The sequence below is a fragment of the Acromyrmex echinatior genome, chromosome 9 (assembly GCF_024713525.1).
Source record: "Acromyrmex echinatior isolate Ae372 chromosome 9, ASM2471352v2, whole genome shotgun sequence".
NCBI classification, from domain to species: Eukaryota; Metazoa; Arthropoda; class Insecta; order Hymenoptera; family Formicidae; genus Acromyrmex; species Acromyrmex echinatior.
In genome coordinates, this window is record NC_141860.1 from 11,894,372 (window position 1) to 11,918,173 (window position 23,802).

Genomic DNA, 23,802 nt, shown 5'->3' on the forward strand with positions numbered 1-23,802 from the left:
GTCAAGATGTATTTCCTATTAAAAACATTATTTCCGTAATAATAGTCAATATCCGCGAAATTTTATGAGATATGATCACTGTGATCTCGATTTTTATTGAAATAGTAATTTCGAATTATTTATCGCCTACAAAAACGTTTACGAGCAAAATATGACGTAAATCGCTCACATTGCATGAGGGCTCGTCATCGTTACCTCTGATGTGCCTATGTTATGCACGCTTATGGCCACGTTTATGAGAATTTAATGGCGATGCACAAAGTGTCGGGTAAATCGATTAACGAAAATAACGTGTTCCTTCTAGAATCTATTTTCTTAATCTTCTATCATATTTCTTAGTCTCAATTCAATTTTCGTTTATTCCTTTTGAAACAAGATAATCGCTCCAATCTAAGTCGGATTTTAATATGAGCTGTGCTATAATTTATTTTTCTTTTATTTTCAAAATAAATAGACGCGTGATTTTTATTAAAATTAAAATGAAGGATGTATAGTCTGCAAAAAGTGACTGGAATTGTAAATTATATTTCCGTATAAAAAAAATGAACGTTATATGAAACAGCTCAATTAGGTCAATATTTAATATTTAACAATGCAATTTTTAGTTTAAATAGAAATTTTATCATTTTAACTTAATCATTTCTTAAAAACATATCTATTTATTATTGAAAATAATTTATAATCCAAGTTCTAAACCGCTAAAGTTTTGTATTACTTTGTAAATACAATGTAGAAAAATCTATAATTTTTTTTTAATCTTTTCATTTTGTTAAAAAAATATATATTAAAATAATACAATATTATACATTCTTCAGAATGAGACTACTGACAAAAGAACCTACTTGAAAGTATCTCAAGCAGAAATATAAAATTATCATGATGTTAAAATGGTTCCAAAACGATTACCTATTAAAAATTACTTTTCAATTAGTCACAATTTACTTCAACGTCAAAAAGACATTATGACCTGTTACGTCTGCTTGGGATACGATTTCCGTCACATACACACACTTATCATAGCAATGACTTCAAACGTACTTCGCGCATGGATTAGTTCGAGCTCGCGGATTGGTTTGATGGACAACGCACTCACGAAGGAATTAGCATAATACGACACGAAATACAATACACGAATGACGATTGCGTTGCATTCGCTTCAGCACTGCTGAATACGACTGCTAGCGGCTGGGGACGCTGAGGTTCCAGTCAGTGACATCCCAGTCGATAAGGATTATCACGAAGGAATGACCTCGTTATCTCGAAAATCCTCGACCGAAGCGACAATCAGGCAGTCGACGGCGTTAATTGTAAAGCAAATGTTATAAACAAGAACCCACTCGACTAGTATCTCACGCGTCGTTTTACAGCCCTTTATCATTATGCTGATCTTCCTGCCGCGCGCGAGATTACACTCGCATTATATTATTTAACCCACCAGTGATGACCAGATTGGCGCAAAGTGTATCTCGCAATGAGATGCATGCAATACACGGACGCTCAGCATCTAGGCGGGAATATTACGTTTCTCAGTACAGAAACGAGTCATTCGCGTGCGTTAGGTGCCGTGAAATTTCTAAACAGCAGGATTTTATTCCTCGTGGAATTCAAACGCAATAACTTTCCTGCAGGAATTTCATTTATTGCTTGATTATATGCTTATATACATTATACTTTATAACGAGCAACGTATTAAATATACATACATCACAAGTAATCATTATTTCTTATTTTTGAATAAAACATTATTTTCGCAATACAGATTTAACTCGAGACCTCACTTTTTATTGAAAGAAAAGAATTAATGTAAATTAATTAGTAATAAAATTATAATTTTTTTCAATATATTAAGACTATTTTAATCTCAAAAATACACGGCTAACAGATTTCTTCTTGTCTATATGTCTTAATATGTTTCTTTCATATACTTTTATACAATAAATTATTACATATTAATTTGTCAAATGTCACATCTTCTCAAGACACTTACGTTTATTTCTCTCATCAACTATTTTTTCTTTTTTTTGTCTTTTTTCAAAAATTCGCAATGTATTGTACATAAAAAGATACGATTAACATTAATAATTTGATACTAAATATCATCTTTATCAGCATTAACGCCATTTCTTAAACAGTTTAATCAATCAAAAATTTTATCTTTCTATTTATAACAAAAATTATATCATATTAGCTACTTAACGTTTCACGAAATGCATGAAATACATTATGAAGTGCTATACGATATGATAGTCTCGCTAGCAGGTTTCCCAGACCGAGAATCCTTAGTAGCGAGACTGCTAACTGACTTATCGCGTTTTACTGTTCAGGAGGACGTTTAGCACGAATCTCTTTCCGTCTCGGAGTAATAACTTAAGACGATTTACTCGCAGCATTTGTTAACTCGGTTCTCCGCAGGGGTTTAGTCGTTTTGCGACACTAGACCTTATAAACTCAGTGCTTGGAGTCCACAAGCTTCAAAAAAAAAATTAATAATATTTGAAATTCGTATATAATTATTAACTTATATTTACAAAATTATTATATACACATCACGTGTATATAATTTATATAATATGGAATAGGATTAGAGAATATTTATGCCGGATGTCATCGACGAAATCGCAGCGTAGCAACAGAAAATATTAGCCGTGTCTCCGCGCCGAGTTTAGAAGAATTGCGCGTAGTGCAGTTTCGGACAATGACGTGCGCTTGTCACAACAAGCAAGATGCATTTATTTACTCAGATCGTAAAGACGGGTGCTCGATCACGAGCGTGGCGCGATGCCAAGAATCGAGTTCGTGCGAGTTCGAACGTGGTGCCCGATGTATACGTGACAGTCACAAAGAAGCTAATCATGAGTTTTTGACGTTTTTCGAAAATTAAATGATAGCGTTTATTTAAGGCAGCCAAGAAGGAATCAAAAAGGCTGTTTGTCTTTTCCATTAGGACGGAGATAAACCTTTCCATCATTTATTTCCATCGTTAAATAGGATAAATAAATATTAATTGCACATAAATATAACATTTAACATTTATTTATAATTTTGTATGTTGTTATAAAGCCTTTTTTTCTTTAGTTTTTTTTATATGTATTGTATTTAAAATAAAGAATATTTCAATTAAATATCTAATTTATTCGAAAAAAAAATTTTCATAGTGTTACACTGGAAAAGAAAGTTTGGTTGTATTAATTGAAATTCTGGTTGAAAATAGAGAAATCGGAATTTTCTGATTGACTGTCTTATATAATAGTATTCTATTTGAGATATATATATTTTTAATTATATGATTACAATTTTTTGATTCGTTCATTTTTAATCAGAAATTTTTCTCGGTGTATACTAAATGACGATAAATATCTATTCAAGTAAAATGCTACTCTATATGGTTGCAATATAATAGCACAATACAACTGTACGTATATTACTTGTGAAGAGGTTTTAAAGCAAGCTGCTGACAGATGCATATAAATTCTTCTGCATCTGAATACGCGTAATGACACGTGCAGAAATCAAGCGTCCGAGAATAACCGCTACGAAAATGCTTTCTAAATCACCTTCGGGCAATATTTGCGAAATATATTTCGACGAAAATACGAAAATAAGCACCTTCTAAATAGTTCATGCAAACCATCTAGATCCAGAATGTCTCAAATCTATCAGATGCATTTGCTCGGCTGTAAATCTTTTGAATGTATAAAAGCACATTTCTCTTAAAATCATCATTCTGATACCTCATTTTTCAACTAATATTTTAATAATTTAATTAACAGTCGCGTTAAACAAATTCCGATACTTTTCTTATTTACAAATAAAACTCACCGCAGGTCGTGACAAATTTCATCCTCCCGATGCATCTTGCTCTTGAGAATGTCGCTCGCGTGCCACGAGTTCTCTCATTTAGCCCCCATCTCGAATGCAGCAATTGAGTGATCTGCACGTGGCCACCACGTGGAGAAACGTGATGAGAATCGTGAAAGAATTCACTGACCAAATTACGAGTCACAGTCAATCGATCAATCAAATCAATGAAAACGACACAATGAATCCGTTTATGATCGCCGGGCCGAAGTAAACACAAATGAGACCATTCTAACCGAAAACAATCTTCATTCACGATTTACGAACGCAAAGAGGCATCGTCCAACAAGGATTCGTCACAATTATCTACGTTCTCTCTCGCCGACTTGTAGCCTACTCTCAAACCGCCCGTTCAATAACTTTATCGTCAAGCTGTTTGTCCCGATAGCGCGGACAACTGGTAGATCATACTCTAAATTTAGCGGTGGCGCACGAGCGAAAGAGAGAGGAAATAATGACAGAAAGAAGAGAGTAATGTACGCATGTATGCACGCAAGCACGTATACGTTCGGAAGAGAAGACGCGATCGTACGCACTGAGAAGAGACGCGAAACGTGCGATTACGATTCGCCGCCATGCTCATACGTTGTCAATGCCAGCTGATCGCGTCGATAGTTGATTTTCAGATTGATGATTTATCGAGTGTATTCAATTACCTTGTTGCTTCGACACGTAAGCGTATACGTGTTCCTCTATCTCATCGATTGAATGGTGTTCTTAGTCACTTCATGAATTCTTCCAATGATTTGGTACCAAATTATTTATTTACGTTGTCGAATCGTCAAAAGAAGGAAACAGATAAAGGAACAATTTATTATATCGCTGTCTTCAAAAGCGATTCAAAGAAACGTGATTTCGTAGTTATTGTCATGAATGAGTTTTATATATATAATATATATAAGTAAATATTACTCTATTAATCATCAAAAATGCTAATTTAACTATATAAAGAATTAAACTAAGTATTTTTTATAAAATATAAACTATATAAAAAATCATCACAATTCGAAAAGGTTGTTAAGAATTGTTAAAAATAACAAAGAAGACATTTGATCCTGAGAATATATTCTTAAGAATTTTTGTCGATATTATTTGATGAAGCAATAATTTTCTGTCAAGTATACATAAATATAAATTATACGATAACATTAATATTAGTAAAAAATTGTCATGATGCTCCCTTACATAATTTAAAGTTCATAACTTTCATTTAGTTACATATATAGTTATAATTTAGAGAATAAAAATAACAGAATATATATAGGAAATATGTACGAAATACGTTTTTAATTGTGAAACCAAATATATTGGAATTCGGAGATTAAAATGTAAAATCGATTGCAAGAGATAGCAGAAGAAATTCGCAATGAAGTGCCAGCCGACAAAGCGACGTGTTTCCTGCCATGGCTCGTGCATGGATTGCGCATTACAAATTTCCGTGACAGCATACATATACGCGTTGTGTCTGTCGCGAATGAATGGACGCCTACGCTTGCGTCTATCTGCCTTTCAATTTATATAATAAGAAGAATTTATCGACGTCTGTCATGGATATTACTTAACATTAGTTATTCGATAATTTTAAACTCTTCATCGAAAAACCTAGCGTTAAACATTTGCCTTCATGTGTCTGCTTTTTATAAAACCCTTGTTAACTAGTTAGCAAACCAAACGTGCTTTATTTACGTCATATTTTTAATTGATAATGTAAAATTACGTAAAAAAATTATGTGGTGACGTGATAACGTGAACATTACATTTAAGAATTTTGTTGGTAATACTGTTGGTAATTGAAGTCTGATAAAATAAAATTCAGGATACGTAGGATCAAAAGTACAATAACATATTATTGTACGGTAGGAAAGATTTGAAAATAGAATATTCCGGCATAAGTTAAAAAGTACAGTACGTGTCAGAGGTCGTCATAGAATACGTTAAAATTAAAGTATACTTGAATAAATCAAAACAACAAAGATTGCGATCTGGAGTGCGTTAGAGTGTTCATTCTGATAGCGATGTACAAGTCTTTTCAATCATGCCAACGTCACGGTGACCCCACTGAGCATCACCAAGGTTGATTTAATCGTATTCTTCCGTCACTCTTAATTTTCGCTCCGCCTATTGTAGCATCGTGACATCCGTGAAATTTATACGGTGCGTTTACTTCAGCGCTTCCGACGCCCGTTCGCGTTATAAATTATTTGTGCGTGTTCCATATACGTAGTGCGGCATGTGCACGGCTACATCAGATTGAATCAAAACTGCTCCGACAAAGATATCAGATAAAGACGTCGGTGAAACGTTTTCTTAAATGTAACCGCTTAAATACATAAAGCGCTTCTTCAGCTTCACGTTTGTCAGAAGTCAAAATAAATGATTTGTGACGAGTCGTAAAAATAATAAAATACTATTTAGCAGAAAAAACAGCTTTGGAAATGTTGTAAGATTCTTTAATGTGATTAGTTGTACATTTGTTATATGCTATTTGTAATACTAAATAATAACCAATCATATTAAAAAGTCTTACAACAGTTGCGTGCAAAGCTGCTTTTCCTGCTGAATGTAGCCATTGTATTATAAAGAGGAAGCTACTTTCAACTAATGTTCACGATATTCTTCTGCTTAAGCGAAGGACACGTGGCTTCATGTAAACTGAAGACGACACGCTTTTCACGGGGAATTTTAAACTCCTTCGTGCTTGAGTTCACCCACGCATTGCATTCTCATGTGACGGCAACGAAGCGAGGGGCAACGACGACGACGTGATTATGCGTGTGCACTTCGCATGCAGACGAACACGCATGCATACACAGCGTGTCGCGTGTCTATGCGCCGGATACTGACACGTTGAAGTATATAATGTGCTACGGCGAAAATGCGCACTTTGCATCAAAGAATAACGAAGAGAGGCTTCGAAATAATCGTGCGACCGGCGAGTTCAATAGATTCTCGTTATTATGCCAAAGGCGTAATAACGCGTAATTAATTTTACGACCGCGTAACATATTTTGATGTTGAAATTTTCTTATTAAAGTTAATCAACAAAAAGAGAGAGTTTGCTATGGAAGGAACCGTTTCCGCTGAAATATCTAAAAATTTAGTTATAGATCCGAAAATAATTTTGTTGAACCTTTAAAATAATTCTGTGGGACGCTCAAAATTTTTTTGATCATACTTTAAATTTCTACTAACTATTTTTATAAGACAGTACAGATCTGAAAATAATTTTGTTGGATCAGTTTGAGCCTATAAGTGAGTTCCGTTTCACGCATGGTGCGCATGATATGTCATTTTATCCTTGTTGTTCACTGAATATTAAAGATAAAATGATACATCATGCGCATCATGCGTGAAACGGATGTGAACGTAGCCCATGTATTTTAATTCAACAAAATTATATTTTCAGATTTGACATATGTGTGTATATTTCTAATTTCTCACAAAGAAGCTCGTTTTTAATTTCTTTTTTTATCCGAATGTTGGTATAAGTGATCATCATAAATAAATAGTCGCGTGAATGACGCGAAAAAAATGCATTTCTCACAGGCAATTAGATTGGTTTGTTTTTGAGCTTCGTTATGTGATTTTCAAAACCGCATCAAAAATATTATATTCTAAAAATTAAAAGTTTAATTTCAATTTTCCAGCTGTAATTTTTGTAATTTACATTATACTCTTATTTACTTAATTTTTATTCATTTATATATCTCCATGTTCTCTAAAAAAAGCATTTACAGACTTTTTCTTCAGAATCGGTCCTGCTTGGAGTGACACGAAATCGCTGCCAAGTCACCGTCGCTGTTGCCTGAATTCGCGTCCAACATCCATCCATCCATCGGACATCGTTTGAAAGTAAAAAATTATTCTGTTTATTTCGCATCCAAGTTACCATGCAGCGAGATTATTTTACACGCAATGCGCACGCACATGTGCCGCAAACTAAATTCGATACGATGTAATTCAGCCGGCCGATGCAATTCAGAAACGGTCGTGAAGAAAATCATAAATATAATCGCGCGCGGAGATCAAAGATCCGCGGCGATTATTATGGATCGTGATAGTAAGAGGCGATCGAGCGAGTGAGCCGAGCGAACCGAGCTGAGCGTAAAGTTAAGTCGATTATGTCTCTATTACACGACGCGCGGGTGCCCACGGAATTCGTGACGGGGCTATTAACGCTGAGCATTAGACGCAATAAATGGGTAGGCGCGTCGTGCCGTGATCTCCAGAAATAGTTCTTCCCGGAGTGCTTGATTATATCATCAAGCGGTTGATAAACGTATCGGAGTCCCATTCGTTCGCGCTATAATGTAATATTCCACTTTTCAATTTTTCCACTCGAAGATGATAAGCGATACCTTCGACGTTAATTATACCTGCATGTCGTGGATCATGATTTCACTCGGTCGTAGTTCCTTAAAGAACGTCTATTCGCCATGACATGAGATCGGAAACTGCGATAGTAATGATATTAATTAAAACTGGAGTAAAATTAGTAGAAAAATAACAGTGGATAAAACGAAATCAAAAAATACTTATCCACGATTTACAATATTCTCACAAACTTCGTGGAATTTGTTTGAATCGGCTCTCTCTCGGCTCTCTCGCTCTCTCTCTCGAACTCTAAACTTCGCCGAATGCGTTTCTTTATGCTGTTCTTCGCGTGCAAAGACTATACGCGTTATTTATTTCGATAAACGAGTGCGGAAAGAGCGAGGGATATGTTCTTTCAACGTCCTTGCGCGCACGTGAACCGTTGAAGGAGATGAAAGAGGAATATCACGCGGGTTTTTTCGAGTTTCGGTTTGTTTAGCGAATGCCTTATGGCCTCATCGCTAAACGACTTAATCCTCTCTTTTTGCAATGGTGGCCATGACGCGGGTAAAGTAACGGGAAGCACGATATTTATCAGAAATGTCGCTGCCTGACCTTTCCCTGAAATTCTCAAATTACGTGGGCCAAGAAACCGGCCTATGAAATTATGATCAGCCGCGCCTAGATTAACCGTAAATCCGATGACCTCGCATTTTTAATTGACCCATTCCATCTTGAAACCAGCACTATCATCGCGACACATCCTTGAATGTAACGTTTTTCGAATTTGTTCAATTCACAGCACATTAAATAACGAGTCACATTTTTCGAGATACTCCTCATTAGGTGTATACACTTGAGCATAGATCAGTCGCTAACATTCAAAAATATAAAAAGTAAAATGAAATTTTCATTTCTTACTTCATCATTTTAAAATTATTTTATTGTAATGATGATATTGTTTTGAAATTATAAAATAAGAATAAACATAATATGATTTAGATAGATTTCACAATTTTTGAAACATTTTTTATTCGCGTTTCTAAATGATCTAATTCAAAATTTTTTTGCTCTATTTTTCTTTCTCTAAAATTTTTGCAGCACATTTGGAGACCTTTTGTGGTACATAGATTGGAAAACTGCTTATTCATTTTTTGAATCGTCCTCCAAGAACGATCTAATTCTGACGTTCTTGCTTTTATATCATTTCCGATGAAAGAAAGAAAGAAAACTATGGGATTCAATATCTTTAAGGTTTTATCCTTTTTTCGAAGAAGATTCGTCGCATGGCACGTTCCTGCACGTCCGCAAATTAAAACGTCCCGCACGAAGACGGTGCATGTGCGAACAAATCTGAAATGTCCGACACTAAGCCGAAGTAATTTGTCAATATGACACATTCACACGTAACAACGTCGTGTTCGCTGTTGCACATAATTTCTACTCTTGAAACTCGCTCTCGACATTCCCGATGATGGAAATGTGCGTCGTTAGAAATAATACGAGTATCGCGATCGTTAATAATGAGATTCTCCTTCGAGAAGAAATCATGTCGAATGTAAATAGAGAATCCTAATCGTGTCATTACGCGTTAACAACTTTTAAAGTAACATTTTTACACGTCTTAAAGTATTGTATACTATCTGTATTTAATGATTATTTGATTATAAATTTAAAAAAGACTATCTGCTAATATTAATTATTATTTATTAGCAATATTAATAATTTCCTTTTATTGCTTAAATATTTCTCATAAAATAAAAACTAATATCAATGTTTTTGCAGCAAAATAAAATTTTTGTACTGAAAGAAGTATGTCATAGTATTTCTAATTAATTGAAAAATTGAATTCCGGTGAAATAAATCAGTTTTCATTTTATGTATAATAATAATACAATATAACTTATAACGTGAATAAAAAATGTTACAGACACAAGGCTCAATAATGAATAATTTTTGAGCTATAATGCGTTAAAAGTATTCCACAAACACAAGTTTTACACTTTTGATATATCATAGCTCAAGAACTATCCATTATTGACAATTGCATCTATACATTTTTTATATCATATATATATATATATATATATATATATCATTTTTTATATTATATTTATATCATATTGTATTATAAGCTCAATATAAGCTACATTATATGTAAAAACTAATTCATTTCACCAAAACCCAATTTTTCATATAATTAGTGCGGGTCCTTTAATCTATAGATGTTCTACGACATTTCAAGAACTTACCCGCACGACAATAAAAAAGTGTGACGTCAGGGCATGTGGGTACAGAAACATTTTCGTAAGTCCTGCGGGCTTATTTCACAAAGGCATTATTTTTCGCTCGACAATACGACAGTTCGGCGCGGTCGTGACTACGGAGTTAAAGTATAAAGGTGATCTCACTGCATGTCGCGTGGGTGAACGTATCCAAGACCCACACGCATCGCATAACACACCTGCGTGTGATCGCTGCACAATAATTCTGCTGTGCAAATTATACTTACACGAGCATTTCTTAAGACAAACGCACAACAAATCCGTAAACTCGCGAAAAATCCAGAAAATAACAAGAAAAATCGCTAAGAATAATTAGTATATGTTGGCAATAGGAATTTTCAATTATAAATAAAACTAACTAATATAATAAGCTTAATAAATTCTTCTCTTTACGTGTCCCTTTTAACGTAATTTTCTATAAAATAACAACTATATCTAATGCTACCTTCGAGATACATCTTCTTTTGTCGTAGAACATTGCATATCGTACTTTCTAAAATCTTTAGAGTGGATTCTAACTCTAAAAAATGAAATCTCATTCTTGAAAATGGACAATTAAGCCACTCTTTTTCAATATTGGCTCAATCGTCACTCTTTAGAATTAGATTCCATTGCATTCCAAAGATTTTAGAGAGTACTCGAAATGGTTCTAATGTATTGTATTCTTAGGTATTTCACGCTACAAGTTATACACTGTTACAGCTTTAAATCGTACTTGTTAGATGTATGCAAGATAGATCGCTGTAGAGAACGCAGATCGGCCTTTCGCGGCACTTAACCGTAAGCTCTCCAACGAAGAGTGCAGGGACGTCGTCGTCACTGGTCCAAGACCAAGAATAGTCTTTTATCGTGACTTCGGAAGGAGGTGGGGTATCATAAATCAGCGTTTAGTGCGTTTAAAAACGCGATAGGTGGCCAGATTTAAGAATAGCACGGGTCGAGAGAGTACAACAGGCTCACATGCGTGCCCAACGAGATGCTCTCTCGCTTTAAATCGTGCAGAACCGCAAAGAACCGTCCGTTCCGGTACATTTTCTGCATCCCACTGCTCGTTACGATAATTTGAATATATACATATACAATCCCGTCTTCAAGGATTCTATTTGTATACAACGTTGATAAAAACAAAATCAAAGCAGCTTCAAAGCTATGTCGTCTAAACGAGATATTTCTTAAAAGTCAAAAGTTCGCGAAATTTAAAAAAAGGAAAAATAATAAATGGCAAAATAGCAATTTCAAACATTATCTTGTTATTACAATCCAAAACAAAATTAATAAATGTTTGTCCGATGATGTTACAAGCGTATTAATTTGAACATTTAATTTTATCACTTTATAAAAATTATCTTCAAAAATTATGCATCCGAGAAATGAAACTGGTACATTCTTAACAGGATGCAATACCCACAAATGTCAGAATTATATTAAAAAAGAAAACGACTTTCGACTCTCTCTCTCTCTCTTATTATTATTATTAATTACAAATTGTGGTGTGAGAACAAAAAGGTGCATTGCGAATTACTAAAATTTCGGGTCAACGGACCATCGATCCGTATCGAATTCCCGTTAGCTCGATATCATTTCCGCCTCGTCTAAAGCAAGATCGTCATAGAAAGAACCGTTTAATTAGTTTCTGAGAGATTCGATATCACAGAATGCGATCTTACCATAGCTAAGTTTAAAGAACCTGAAATAGTTATACCTGTCCGGTTCTAAAGATAAATGTCGAAAAGATTAATATGAAATAACTGCACACAGAAATAATTGCATAACTGGAATTCAAATAAAATAAAATAAATAATTATTAGAAAAAAGACAAACACAATGTTGAGAGACGTTGATAGATTTTAAAGTACTAATTTTTTACTCAGTCAATTGTTACGTATTTAAAATTCTGTTAAAGAATTTTATATTCGCATGAGAGACAGATTTTCAAAACATTACATTTTTAATTGAGGTTTTTTTAAAAAAATATATTATCCTGTATTTACAAAAAATAACTATAATAAATTACAAGATATATGAGCAACTTTACGAATTGTAAACGTTCAATGATCAACACCGAAATATTAGGTGTTGGAATTAATTCGTAGCGTTTTTAATGAAAGAATGTTATTTATTTCACATGAGCATTAAAAAATACATTAATGAAAGTACTTCCCATCACTTGTAAAACGCTACGAATTAATTCCAACACCTAATATTATTTATGCAAAAAATGAAGAATTTTGAAAGTTTATCTATAAACAAAAAGTATTATAAATTTATGCAATAAAAAGATCTTTCTTATAGAACATATTGCCAAGTTTATGTATATATAAAATAAAAAATTAATGAATTAATATGGAATAAAAACTGGATAGAAACAATTTTGAAAATAATTAGCGAAAACAGTCGTTAAATCACTTAACCCGTTTCAACTCATGAATGTATAAAAGCTCGTAAAAAAGCGTATTAAATCTGCTCTTTTTCCCGGAGCAGGCATGCGAGCAAATGGATCTTAACGGTACGCGGTTGAGTTAACGTAGATAATAGCGGATTCAAAGATTGCTTGCGAAGCTTGTTACAGCGACATGTGAGCATACGCGCGAAAGAATCCAAGCGGAGATAAAGAGAGTAAGAGGGTCAGTCTTTCCAGATAATTTCGTCAACGTGACATTATCTTTTCTTTTCGAATTCTTAACAACCCTGTTGGCTTTTATAAATTGTACAAAATGTAAAATCAAATAAAATTAATGTTAATAAAATTAATCAAAAAATAACCACGAAACTTCTCAAGAAAACGCAAATAAATGATAAGATTTTTCTTGATTGATTACATAAATTCTAAGAAAAATAATTTTGAAGCATTATATTGTCATGAGCTCTTATTAATATATTAAAACATATTAATGTAATCGCAAAAATTAATAAAAATATGAGTACCTAATTCTTAAATAACATCATGTCAATAAGTTCTGACATAAGAAAAAAATCAGACATAAGAAATTATTACTCAAAACAATATATATACCAACATAGTCAAGTGTTGATATATAATCGATTATCATAAACTATGATATGATATTGATTACACATTATAATACTCAAACTATATTTTTTAATTACTATGTATTTTTACATATTTATGTTTTAATATTTCCGTGTGTGCTCTGCCATTCTTAAAAGAATGTAATATTTAGAAATAAGAATTTTAATATTAAAATGTAACGTAAAGTGTGCAGTTTTTAAATGTCTGAGAAAATCAAACAGCCGTTGTTAATCTAATTATACTGAGGTTCAAGTATACTATTTCAAACGGTGGATATAATACATTGCCAACGCAATCTTACACTCGCGTACTCAACTTTTGCCGTTTGACTGATTAGGAATACACTGAATGTAAGACGCCGATAGCGATGCGATCATCGTCAGCTGATCTCACCTGTTGCATTCTACGCGGAAAACAATCCGCACACGCGGCAACACTATCGCACTCCGATCTCCCTATTCCTTCTTTCATTCCGAAGTTATAGTTCTCCCATAGTCAAGTTGTCACTAATTAATTTTTAGATAGTAAACAGAAAATCAATATTTCTCACACACAAATCGTAACGAGAATTACTCAAACTTCTTACGAATCACTTACAAATACAATAATCTTCCTTTTTGATGTTATAATTAAACTTTATCAATCTTATCACCTATCAAATAGTTTAAACTTTAATAAAATCGTTTACTTCAAATTACTTAAGATCAACTGCCATAATCTTGTTAACCTCTCTAAAACTATTCAATTGACTAAAAACAAAGTTGTTCACATAAACATATCATTCGCGTTCGCGAAAACGGTCGCAGCACCTTTCGGAAGCACCAATCGGTCGATCCGAGAACGGATTCGCGATTAAGTGGGAATTTGGAGCAAGCGCGATCGGAACGCCGGCGGCGCGGCGCGGCGCGGCGCGATAGAACGCGACGCGACGCGACGCGACGCGACGCGACGCGTCGCGGTGCGGTGCGGTGCGGTGCGGTGTGAGGCGTCGCGACGGCGACAGGTGCCAAAGGAGCGTGTCGTCGGCGTCGGTTCCGCACGTATGCGGAATCGGGACGCGGTCGTGTGCCGATGCGCCTGCCAATCGGCCCCGCACTGGCCACCACCGCATATAACGCTGCCGGAGCACGTGCGCGGCGTTGAGATCGACGAGAAGAGCCGAGATCGCCGCGTTGCAGGCGAGAGCGAGCTGTGGCCCGCTCGAGAATGACTCACGACTCACGAGCTCTGTTCGCGAGCGCGTACGTATGAGAAACACGCGAGTACGGCGCACATGTGTTTACGGACGCGCGAGACAGCGTGTACGTATTCAAGCAGTGTGTATACGCTAATTGCACACTCGCGGTCAATAATGCCTTTTCGCTTCAAGTTAGCTGCGTTTTAGACAGACGCATCGCATCTAGGTGTTCGTACATATATACATCGTGATTGTTAAGTCTAATTACTCGTCCTTAAGAAGGTATGATAAATCTGTGCAGCACGCAATATATTAATATTTACACTTTAAACAAATTATATGTATATGTTATGTTTATAACATTCTATTGGACAACACATTGTTGCGGTTAATTTGCAACAAAATTTAAAAAATAATAAAAATGTGCAAAGGTTTTGTATAAGTACTTTAAATATTTAAAATGACTTATTTAAAGTTTCATTGCAATTCATTGATTAATTACAAAGATGTAGAACAAATAAATATTTTGTTTATTTACAAGGTAACTAATTTCTGCATTGCAATGTAAAAATTATCTTGAAATACTTACATAAGAAAATTATTATACTTAAAATTGTTATAAGAAATTAATTAAATAATAGAAAGAGAGCTAAGTACATTTTGTATAAATTGTATAAATTTTGCAAAAGAGAAATTTATAATGTTAGAATCGCGGTCTTTATGCAACTTTACGAATTATATCACGCATATATGTATAAATGGAAAATTACACGGGTTACTATTTGATTTCGCTGTCGCAGTGCTCAGAAAAAGTGTATACCTAATAAGTATACTTAGGTGTTTGAGCAAACCGAGATGCGTAGCACATGCATTTCACGCCAGTGAATAATCCTATACTTAATACGCAGCCGTACACAATTCACAAATGAAGAAAGTACGCGAAAGTACGCGAAAGTATAGAGATTTCCCATTTCTGGAGACATCAGCTACCATTTTATTAATAGTGGAAGCCCCCCCCCAATTCCAAGATCATCGTTCGCTGAGTAATGTAGCGGGATCAAAAATAAATTTAGATGCGCGTTGTATTATAAATAAGCGGTAACGCATGTATCACTTTGAGGAATGATTATTTACGAATTTTCAAAAAGTACACATCACACCGATTGCTTCGCGGTTCACTGTCAGTCGCCTGTCGCGTCCGACAATCACGCACGAAAAGTTCGAAATAAACCGAGCTGAAAATTTTCGGCTTGAAGTTCCTTTGACGCGATACGAAAAGCAAAAATAGAGATAGATATTCGAAAGAGTCATGTAAAATTCGCTACGCATTCGGTTTACTCTGAAAGACTCGTTTGAAATGGATTCAGTTCATCGTTAAATGACTAAAGTAATCAAACGAAAATAATCGATGGAGACTTTTCAATAAAATTATGTATTTTTAATATTTTGCTAATATTAGAATTGCAATGTTTTTTTAATAATAATAGATTCGTACACTACAAAAATTTGAAGTTGACTTGTAAACGGAATTTTCACGTCACAGTTTCACATTTCATTTCATTACTTTAATTATTTCTGTAAGATTTTTTAAAATTACTTAGTTTTAATGCAATAGATTTCTAATCTTACTGTAATGTAGAACGTATTCAAGTGTACTGTAAATGCATGTTTAAGTTATAATGTCTCGACAGAGCCATAGAATTAGCTGCCACTGCATTTGCTCTCGACTGGCTTTGATACGTTATAAATCTATAAATACCAACATGATGTTAGTTGTATTCGAGGAGGCGCCGCACCGTTCATCGATAGTCCAAATTCACAAAGCCGAGACAGAGCCGCGTGCTAGATTTGGCGGCTGGCCACGAGGGAACTTTATTTTGAATCAGTATACAGTCATCGTAAATCAAATCGATTTTACGTCCCGGACGAGCAACACATGCCAGAGGACACTCGTAGTTTTACGCACGCAGTTTTACGCCCCGCATTGAATGACAGTCGAAGATGCGAAGAGTCCTGTCGGCGCGTAACTCTATTATATGTGTTATTGGGATCCGTTGGAGCAGAACCTCTTACTTGTTTTAGGAATAATGGTGATGATTATACAGGGTGGGCCATCTATTGGTACGTTTTTAAAAATGCGATCAAATGAGCATACATTGATATTTTTTATTAATTTTTTTTTTGTTGTGAAGCTAAAAGTATCCGCGTCAAGAATGAAAAACGATTTCGTTCATGTGGCTCCCTCTACTGGCCTTACAGTATGCCATTCGGTCACCCCAATTATTAATGACATTTTGGACTACCTCGGCGCCAATTTCACTCAAAACAGTCGTAATATAATGTCATCCACTAACATCCCTTTCTCACGAACTTTCCTCACCAATTTGCGTATAGCTCCTTCGGTGGGTGCTCTATCACGACCCATATTTCTTTTCAAAATTCGTACAGTTTCGGCGACACAGCACTGACTTTGAAAATAAGTTTTTAAAATTTCAAAACGCTCTTCAAGAGAAAACATGTTGTTTCGTGCCGCGGACGGTATGACTAATAAACTGTCAAAATTTCGGGTCTGTAGCTCGTTCGGTGTTGCCATACGACGAAATTCAAAAACGTACCAATAGATGGCCCACCCTGTATATTAGGTGTTGGAATTAATTCGTAGCGTTTTTAATGAAAGAATGTTATTTATTTCACATGAGCATTAAAAAATACATTAATGAAAGTACTTCCCATCACTTGTAAAACGCTACGAATTAATTCCAACACCTAATATAATTTTGATATTAATTATTTATCCTAATTTTATTATTTATTTTACTTTTATCTTTTTGCATAAAATACATTTTTTTAATAAAAACTAATATTGAAAAAAATTAATATTGAAGCCTTAATATTTAAGGCATGAATACATAATACACACAATATTATATTTTATTTATATTTTAATAATATTATATTTAATAAAAAAATTGATTTATCTAGTAATATTCATTAATTAATTATTCATGTAGGTGCATCTATCTTATGTTTAATGCAATCTTCGAAATATACTTTACATTATGGTAGTTACGGCTACCAAAAAAGATAATCATGAATGACTTATACAAGTTGAAAATTGTGCAATGCTTATTCTAAGTCAACGAGATCAGCAGTTATTAATCATTCGAAGCCGAGACGTGAGCGAGAGAGACATCTCCGAAAGCACCACACCGCCCATAAATGTCAACGATTTATTTTTACAACACGCGTCCCGCCGTATTACGATCTCGAGCGTAATCGCGCCCCGTGTTCTTCGCTTATGTTCATACTTGTTGTTTCTCTTCCTGCTTAACGAGACTAACTTCCAACGAGTGCAAAACGGTACGTGGAGGATACAGTGGCACCGATTTATCATCAATTTTACGTTCCCTGTCGGATACATTCGTCCTTTCTCCACTTTGAGTGACGTTAACAAGTGTTTTCCGCGATAAACAGCCTTGACTGTAATTTTTTTGAATCTCATTTTTGTTATGTACTAAGAAGAATTCTTTATGATTATGAATTTATATTTTAGTCAATTTGTGTGTCTTCTAATATTAAATATTTTATTATTAATCGAATTTACTTTTTATACTTTGTTATTTTTTACTTTATTATTTTATACTTTACTATTATTATTATACTTTATTATTATACTTGTTATTTTTTATTTTATTATTTTATACTTTGTTATTTTTTATACGCGAAGCAATAAACGTTAAATTTTAAGTGATGATTTTCCGTAATATCTATAAAAGATTTAAACTTTTAATATACTTTAACATTTCTTTCATTTAATCTATTTTTTTCTAAATACTTAAGATAAAATAAATGACTAGAACTAAAAATATAGTTCTAACATAAAAACTATATTTTTTTTAAATTTATGTATTAAATAACGCTTATTGCAATCATTTTTAAATCAAGAAAAACTATTTAATATCATACACATATTTTCTAATATCAATTAAGGAATTAACCGCAGTTTTCTTTTAATATTGAGTCTTATACTTATTCAATTTAATAAGAATAGAAAATAGTGATGAATTATTTATTTTGAGTATTAAAAGCATTATTGTTCAGTGTTTAATAAATTTAATTAATTATCTTCCAATATTAAATTTAAATGTCTAAATGTAAAAATAATCTACGTAATCTTACAATAATACTATCGTCAATATCGTCATTTATCTTCATTATAAAATAGAAATAAAATATCGATGTGTCTTTCAAGTTAAAATTGTGACAATAGCAGTGCTGTTATTTTTAGGAATTCGTTTTTTTTTTTCAAATATTACAATCACAATTATTACAATCACGCGCGGACCAAGATTTCCGTGTTTCGACTCATCCTCTTAGGCGGGATAACTGTGAATCCATCTCGATACCATAAATGCACTACACGACGCAGCGGGCCCGCCTTTCTCTTTGCAGCAGAGATGCTGGAAGGTGGCCCCGCCTCTGCTCCCCAAAGCCTCAGGCAATTAATTCGCTATTACCGCATTGCTGGGCCGTAAGTCACGGAGGGTAATTACCGAGCGGTAATTTCACCGCTGCTGGGTTACGCTGCCGGGGTAATGGATCGTCGTGCGGTCATTGGAACCTAACAGTTTCAGCATGATTCGACAACCCGATTACGTGATCAGATTCTCGTCAATTTGATTTTGATTCTCTTGATTTAACGCGTCTGTGGATAATAACATTATTTACACGATAATAAGGTTTCATCATAGAGACCTTTTTTTCTGCAATTGTAAATAATATATATTTTGATGATTTTATATCTCAAAGTTACAAATAGATCAAAAGCGATACTCATGTTTATGTCACAATTGACGTTATTGAATCCGACATTGTGTTCACAGTTATATTTTTGAGTTTTGCTTTCGTCACAATGTTTATTATACAAAACGTTATACAAAAAACTTACCTCCAAATATGCGGTGAGAATCCGGAACATGTTTCTCCACACTGCAAACAGGGTTGCCCTTCTTCTACGTCCGTAATGAGGACGCCCTAAAAAGTAAATAAATTTTAATAAATTATCGTTGATAAATAGATTAGCATGATAAACAAATATATAAATTAATATTATAATATAGTAAGTCAATATAATATAATAAAATAATATATTTTAAAATATTAATGTAAGTATTATCTTAATTCTTAATTCTAATAATTTGTTTTGTTTTGTATGAATTAAATTTGCAGCACGTAAATTTATATTTTGCCTATTCATCAATAATATAATCTTCGAAAGAATTGCCATGCTCGATCCAAATATCCGAAATATCACCATTAATTTTTATTAAATAATAAAAATAAACGCAAAAATTAATTTAATATATAGTTCTTTTCGTGAAATTAAAAATTTAAAAACAGTTTTTAAAAATTCAATAATTAATGTACATTTTAAAAAAATTCATAAATCAATGATAAATATCGAAAACAATCAGCAAATAAAAATTCAAATTAATTCAACAGATTATTTATCTAAAATGTCTGAACGTAAATGTCCAAATTTCAATAAATGCAAACGTCCTCGATCGACGTGACCGATGAAATCGCATTAATTGCAGAATAGTGAAAGGTCTTGATCATTGTAAATGTCAAACAAACGCTATGCACGCAAACGTTGTTTTATGAATCTGTGACTTGATGACAATTTCATAAACGAATAAAGATATCCTATTTAAATATAACAAAATATCAATATTATTTTACCTATGGTACATCATACTACAATATTAAATAACTTTTCTTTTTCAAAGTCGATCTCTCGACATTGCAGTCGAGAAAAAAAGTTTGCAGCTTTGAATAAAAGAATCACTGCACAAATTAATATATTTCAACATACAATAAATATATTTTAACATGAAATATTGAAATAAAGACGTATTGATTAAAAAGATATGTATATAGAATTATATTGCAGTTTTGAGCGTTACAATATGGTTTTTTTTTTTTTTTACTTTAAAGTATCAATAGCTAAAATAATTCTATGTTAACATCTAATTGTAAAAAAAAATTGATACTAGAAATATACTGAGTTTCCCAAAAAGAAGTGTTAGGACTTTGGAATTTTAACCCACGAATTTTTCCTCGAAACGAAGAAAAAATTCACGCGGAGAAAGTACGACGTTGTTTCATATATGCATGACGTTCGCTGACACGTGCGAATGAGGACAAGGTCCAAACTAAATGATGAGCCACGTGCAATTAGGAAAAGTTTTTAATTGCGAGAGCCTTGTTATGTCACTATACAAGGTGATGTGTATCTCATTCATAAGAGAACGATGAACCGCTAATGAGCGCACGTCACTAATAATAATCGCTGATGCGTCAGCGAATCAGTGACACGAAACAAACGTTAACTGCGACTGGTTGATTGCATTAAAAGTAAAAAGTTTATTATACAAGTAAAATTATGTATCTCTTTCTGATTAACAAATAATAATATCTTTTGCTTCTCTCTTCTTTTTAATTTTCAATGTCTATTTCTACGACTTTTTTTAATTTAAAAAGTAAGACTTAAGAGCTATCGCTATAAAGATTAAGAGATTTCAAGGATGTACTAAACCAAATAAACGGTATCCGGAAATTTAATGTCGAACGAATAATAAAATATTGTTCAGTCTACAAGTTAAGGAAGGAAACTTTAAGTACATTTATTAACAATTTCCACATTAGATAAATCGACGAGCGGGCAGGATGTAATAGGTGTATTATATTATCATCGAGTCAATTTATCGGCCGCTTCTGGTGCAACTATCACCTCGTATTACCGTTCAGGAAACATTAATAACGTCGATTTCCTTGCACGCCTTAAAATTGCTCAGTCTCGAGCAACGTAAATAATAGATGTTTCACCGTGCGTTAGTCACCGGCTGCCATCGCGTTTTTTAAAAACGTTTCAAGTATTTTTGACAGCGTTTATTTTTCTAATATATCGGAGATCACCGGACATCAAGTTGAGATAGATTTTGATTTAATTAGTAATCATATAAAAGATTTTTAAAAACGGAAATATTATTTATTCATAAAAATATTAATTATAATAATTTAAAACTAAGTTTTTAATTTATCGAAAGCAACTTTTAACAAAATATGTGGTTGCTACGAATGGTTAAAGAAATATGTAAAATAGTAATAGGATAAGATAATATCATTTTGAATATAATACAATTCTGAACAGAACAAAAGTTGAATTTAATCTTCTCAATTCAAGTTTGATTTTTTTCTCTTTGATTTTTTCTCTTTGATTTTTGTCTCCCTCAATTGAGATCAGTATTATCAAATTTGAACCTCGAAAATTGGATTATTTTATTTCGTTCAGAACTATATTACGTTCGAAACTTTACAATATACTAAATATTGATTTACAGCATGCTATTTGCATGAAATGGAATTATTGAGGACTAGCGAGAATGCGTAATATTAAGGAAAAAGTCGAAATATTCACAAGTTATATGTAAAGTTTTTTTTCGATATTTGGTAATAAAAGATTTGACTATTTTGACATGATACATTTGTTATGATGACGAAATATATTTATGAAATATATATTTCTATGAAATATATCTCATTAACTGTAAAAAAAATAAAATAGATGGTTTATTTGTCAGGAATACGCCGTATTTAAATAAAGAATCTCAGTTATATAATGGTTAAAGAATTGATATCGATCTCTGAGATCATAAATCACTGCACTAAAGGAACCGCTGAGTGTCTGGAAACTGTTTGCGCCAGTCGGGTCTACAAGAGGAGAGTTTCTAAGTCTTGGCCCACAGTCACCGGTTTGTCTACAAAGGGAGAGGAGAAGAAGAAACCGCCGTGTTGGATGGAAGAAAGTGCCCGAAGCGCGTTGGATGCGTTCAAGAAAACCTTCCGGCCGGCGTATATGGTCGGTCTACCCACGTTCGGTTCTCTCGCTGCTGGCCTCATCGCCAAATATCGAGTAGACGCGTATTAGAAAATATGCCGGCAGTCGCCGATCTGTCTCTAGCTGCCTATATATAGCAATACCGAATAACGATACTCATAGCGTGCTGAGCGTTGCTATCTAATTAACATATTTTTCGTTCTGACTCACCGCGCGGTGAAGGGCCTCTTTTCCTTACGATGTCAAGGCGGATCGCAAAAAAATACAGAAGAAACGAGAGGTTAATTATTTCGAGTCTGCAGAAATATTTCGATATCTGACTTTTCTTATGTCTATATAATGAGCATAAAATGAAAAATCACGATTGCTGAAGATTTAATAAAGATTATTTTTAATGAATTCATAATAATAAATTAATGTGACTTCAGTTTAAAAAATTCGAAAGTATTGAATTTACAACTTTATTGCGTTAATATGTTTCTGATTAATTATCCCTCTAAGCATTAAAGAATCTTTCATCCATCTACAATTTTATGCGCAAAAGTAGCTCTTGAAATGATTAAACGATGCTTTTGATTGCGGCTGCGTTGCTCAAGAAGACAGATTACTTAGAATTAACATACCGCAAGCATTGTGAAGAATTATTCCAATCATTTGCCGCTCGAAATCAACAGCACTGCTGTAACGCAGAATTGTAGCGAGAATGCAGTTTGGCGAATCTGGTTTAATTCGACAGTTGCGCACTTTCGCTCGATTGCTTTTTAACGAATCATAATCGCTGTTAAAACGTCGAAATATTAATTCGCATTTAGAATTATAATTATATAAGCAATTAAATGTATTTTTCCAAAAACTAAACGATTTTCACTTATAATGAGTTAAACTGTGTTTTTGTAATTATTCCTTGATTAGTGTAACATTCTCAATACCGGCATTAAATATCGTCAAAATTATTTATTATGTATTGTTTCCGCATTCGGCCAATATAATTAACGTTTAAATTCATTCTGTAGATCTTGGAAGATTGATTAGAACATAACGGATCCACACTCATACCTACCCCCTTAACGAACCGATCACTCGATTATCCCGCGGACAAAGGCCGCGATTTTTAACGCGACGACCCGTTTAAGGAGAGATGTTATCCGTAACGACGTGTCCTACGCGCGATACTGGCCATTCAGCTCGTGGGCGGTTCACTAACATTTGCATGACGCGTTGGCCAATAGACAAGGTG

General features: G+C 33.6%; 1 protein-coding gene across 1 annotated transcript in view; it reads right to left on the reverse strand.

Annotated features, from left to right (window-relative positions):
- Positions 1-23,802, reverse strand: part of Lmpt (four and a half LIM domains protein limpet) — a 95,238-nt gene that overhangs the window by 66,225 nt on the left and 5,211 nt on the right. The window contains exon 2 of the mRNA XM_087409229.1: positions 19,614-19,699. Coding sequence (XP_087265355.1) covers positions 19,614-19,699 — 86 coding nt within the window. The remainder of the gene's footprint in view (positions 1-19,613; positions 19,700-23,802) is intronic.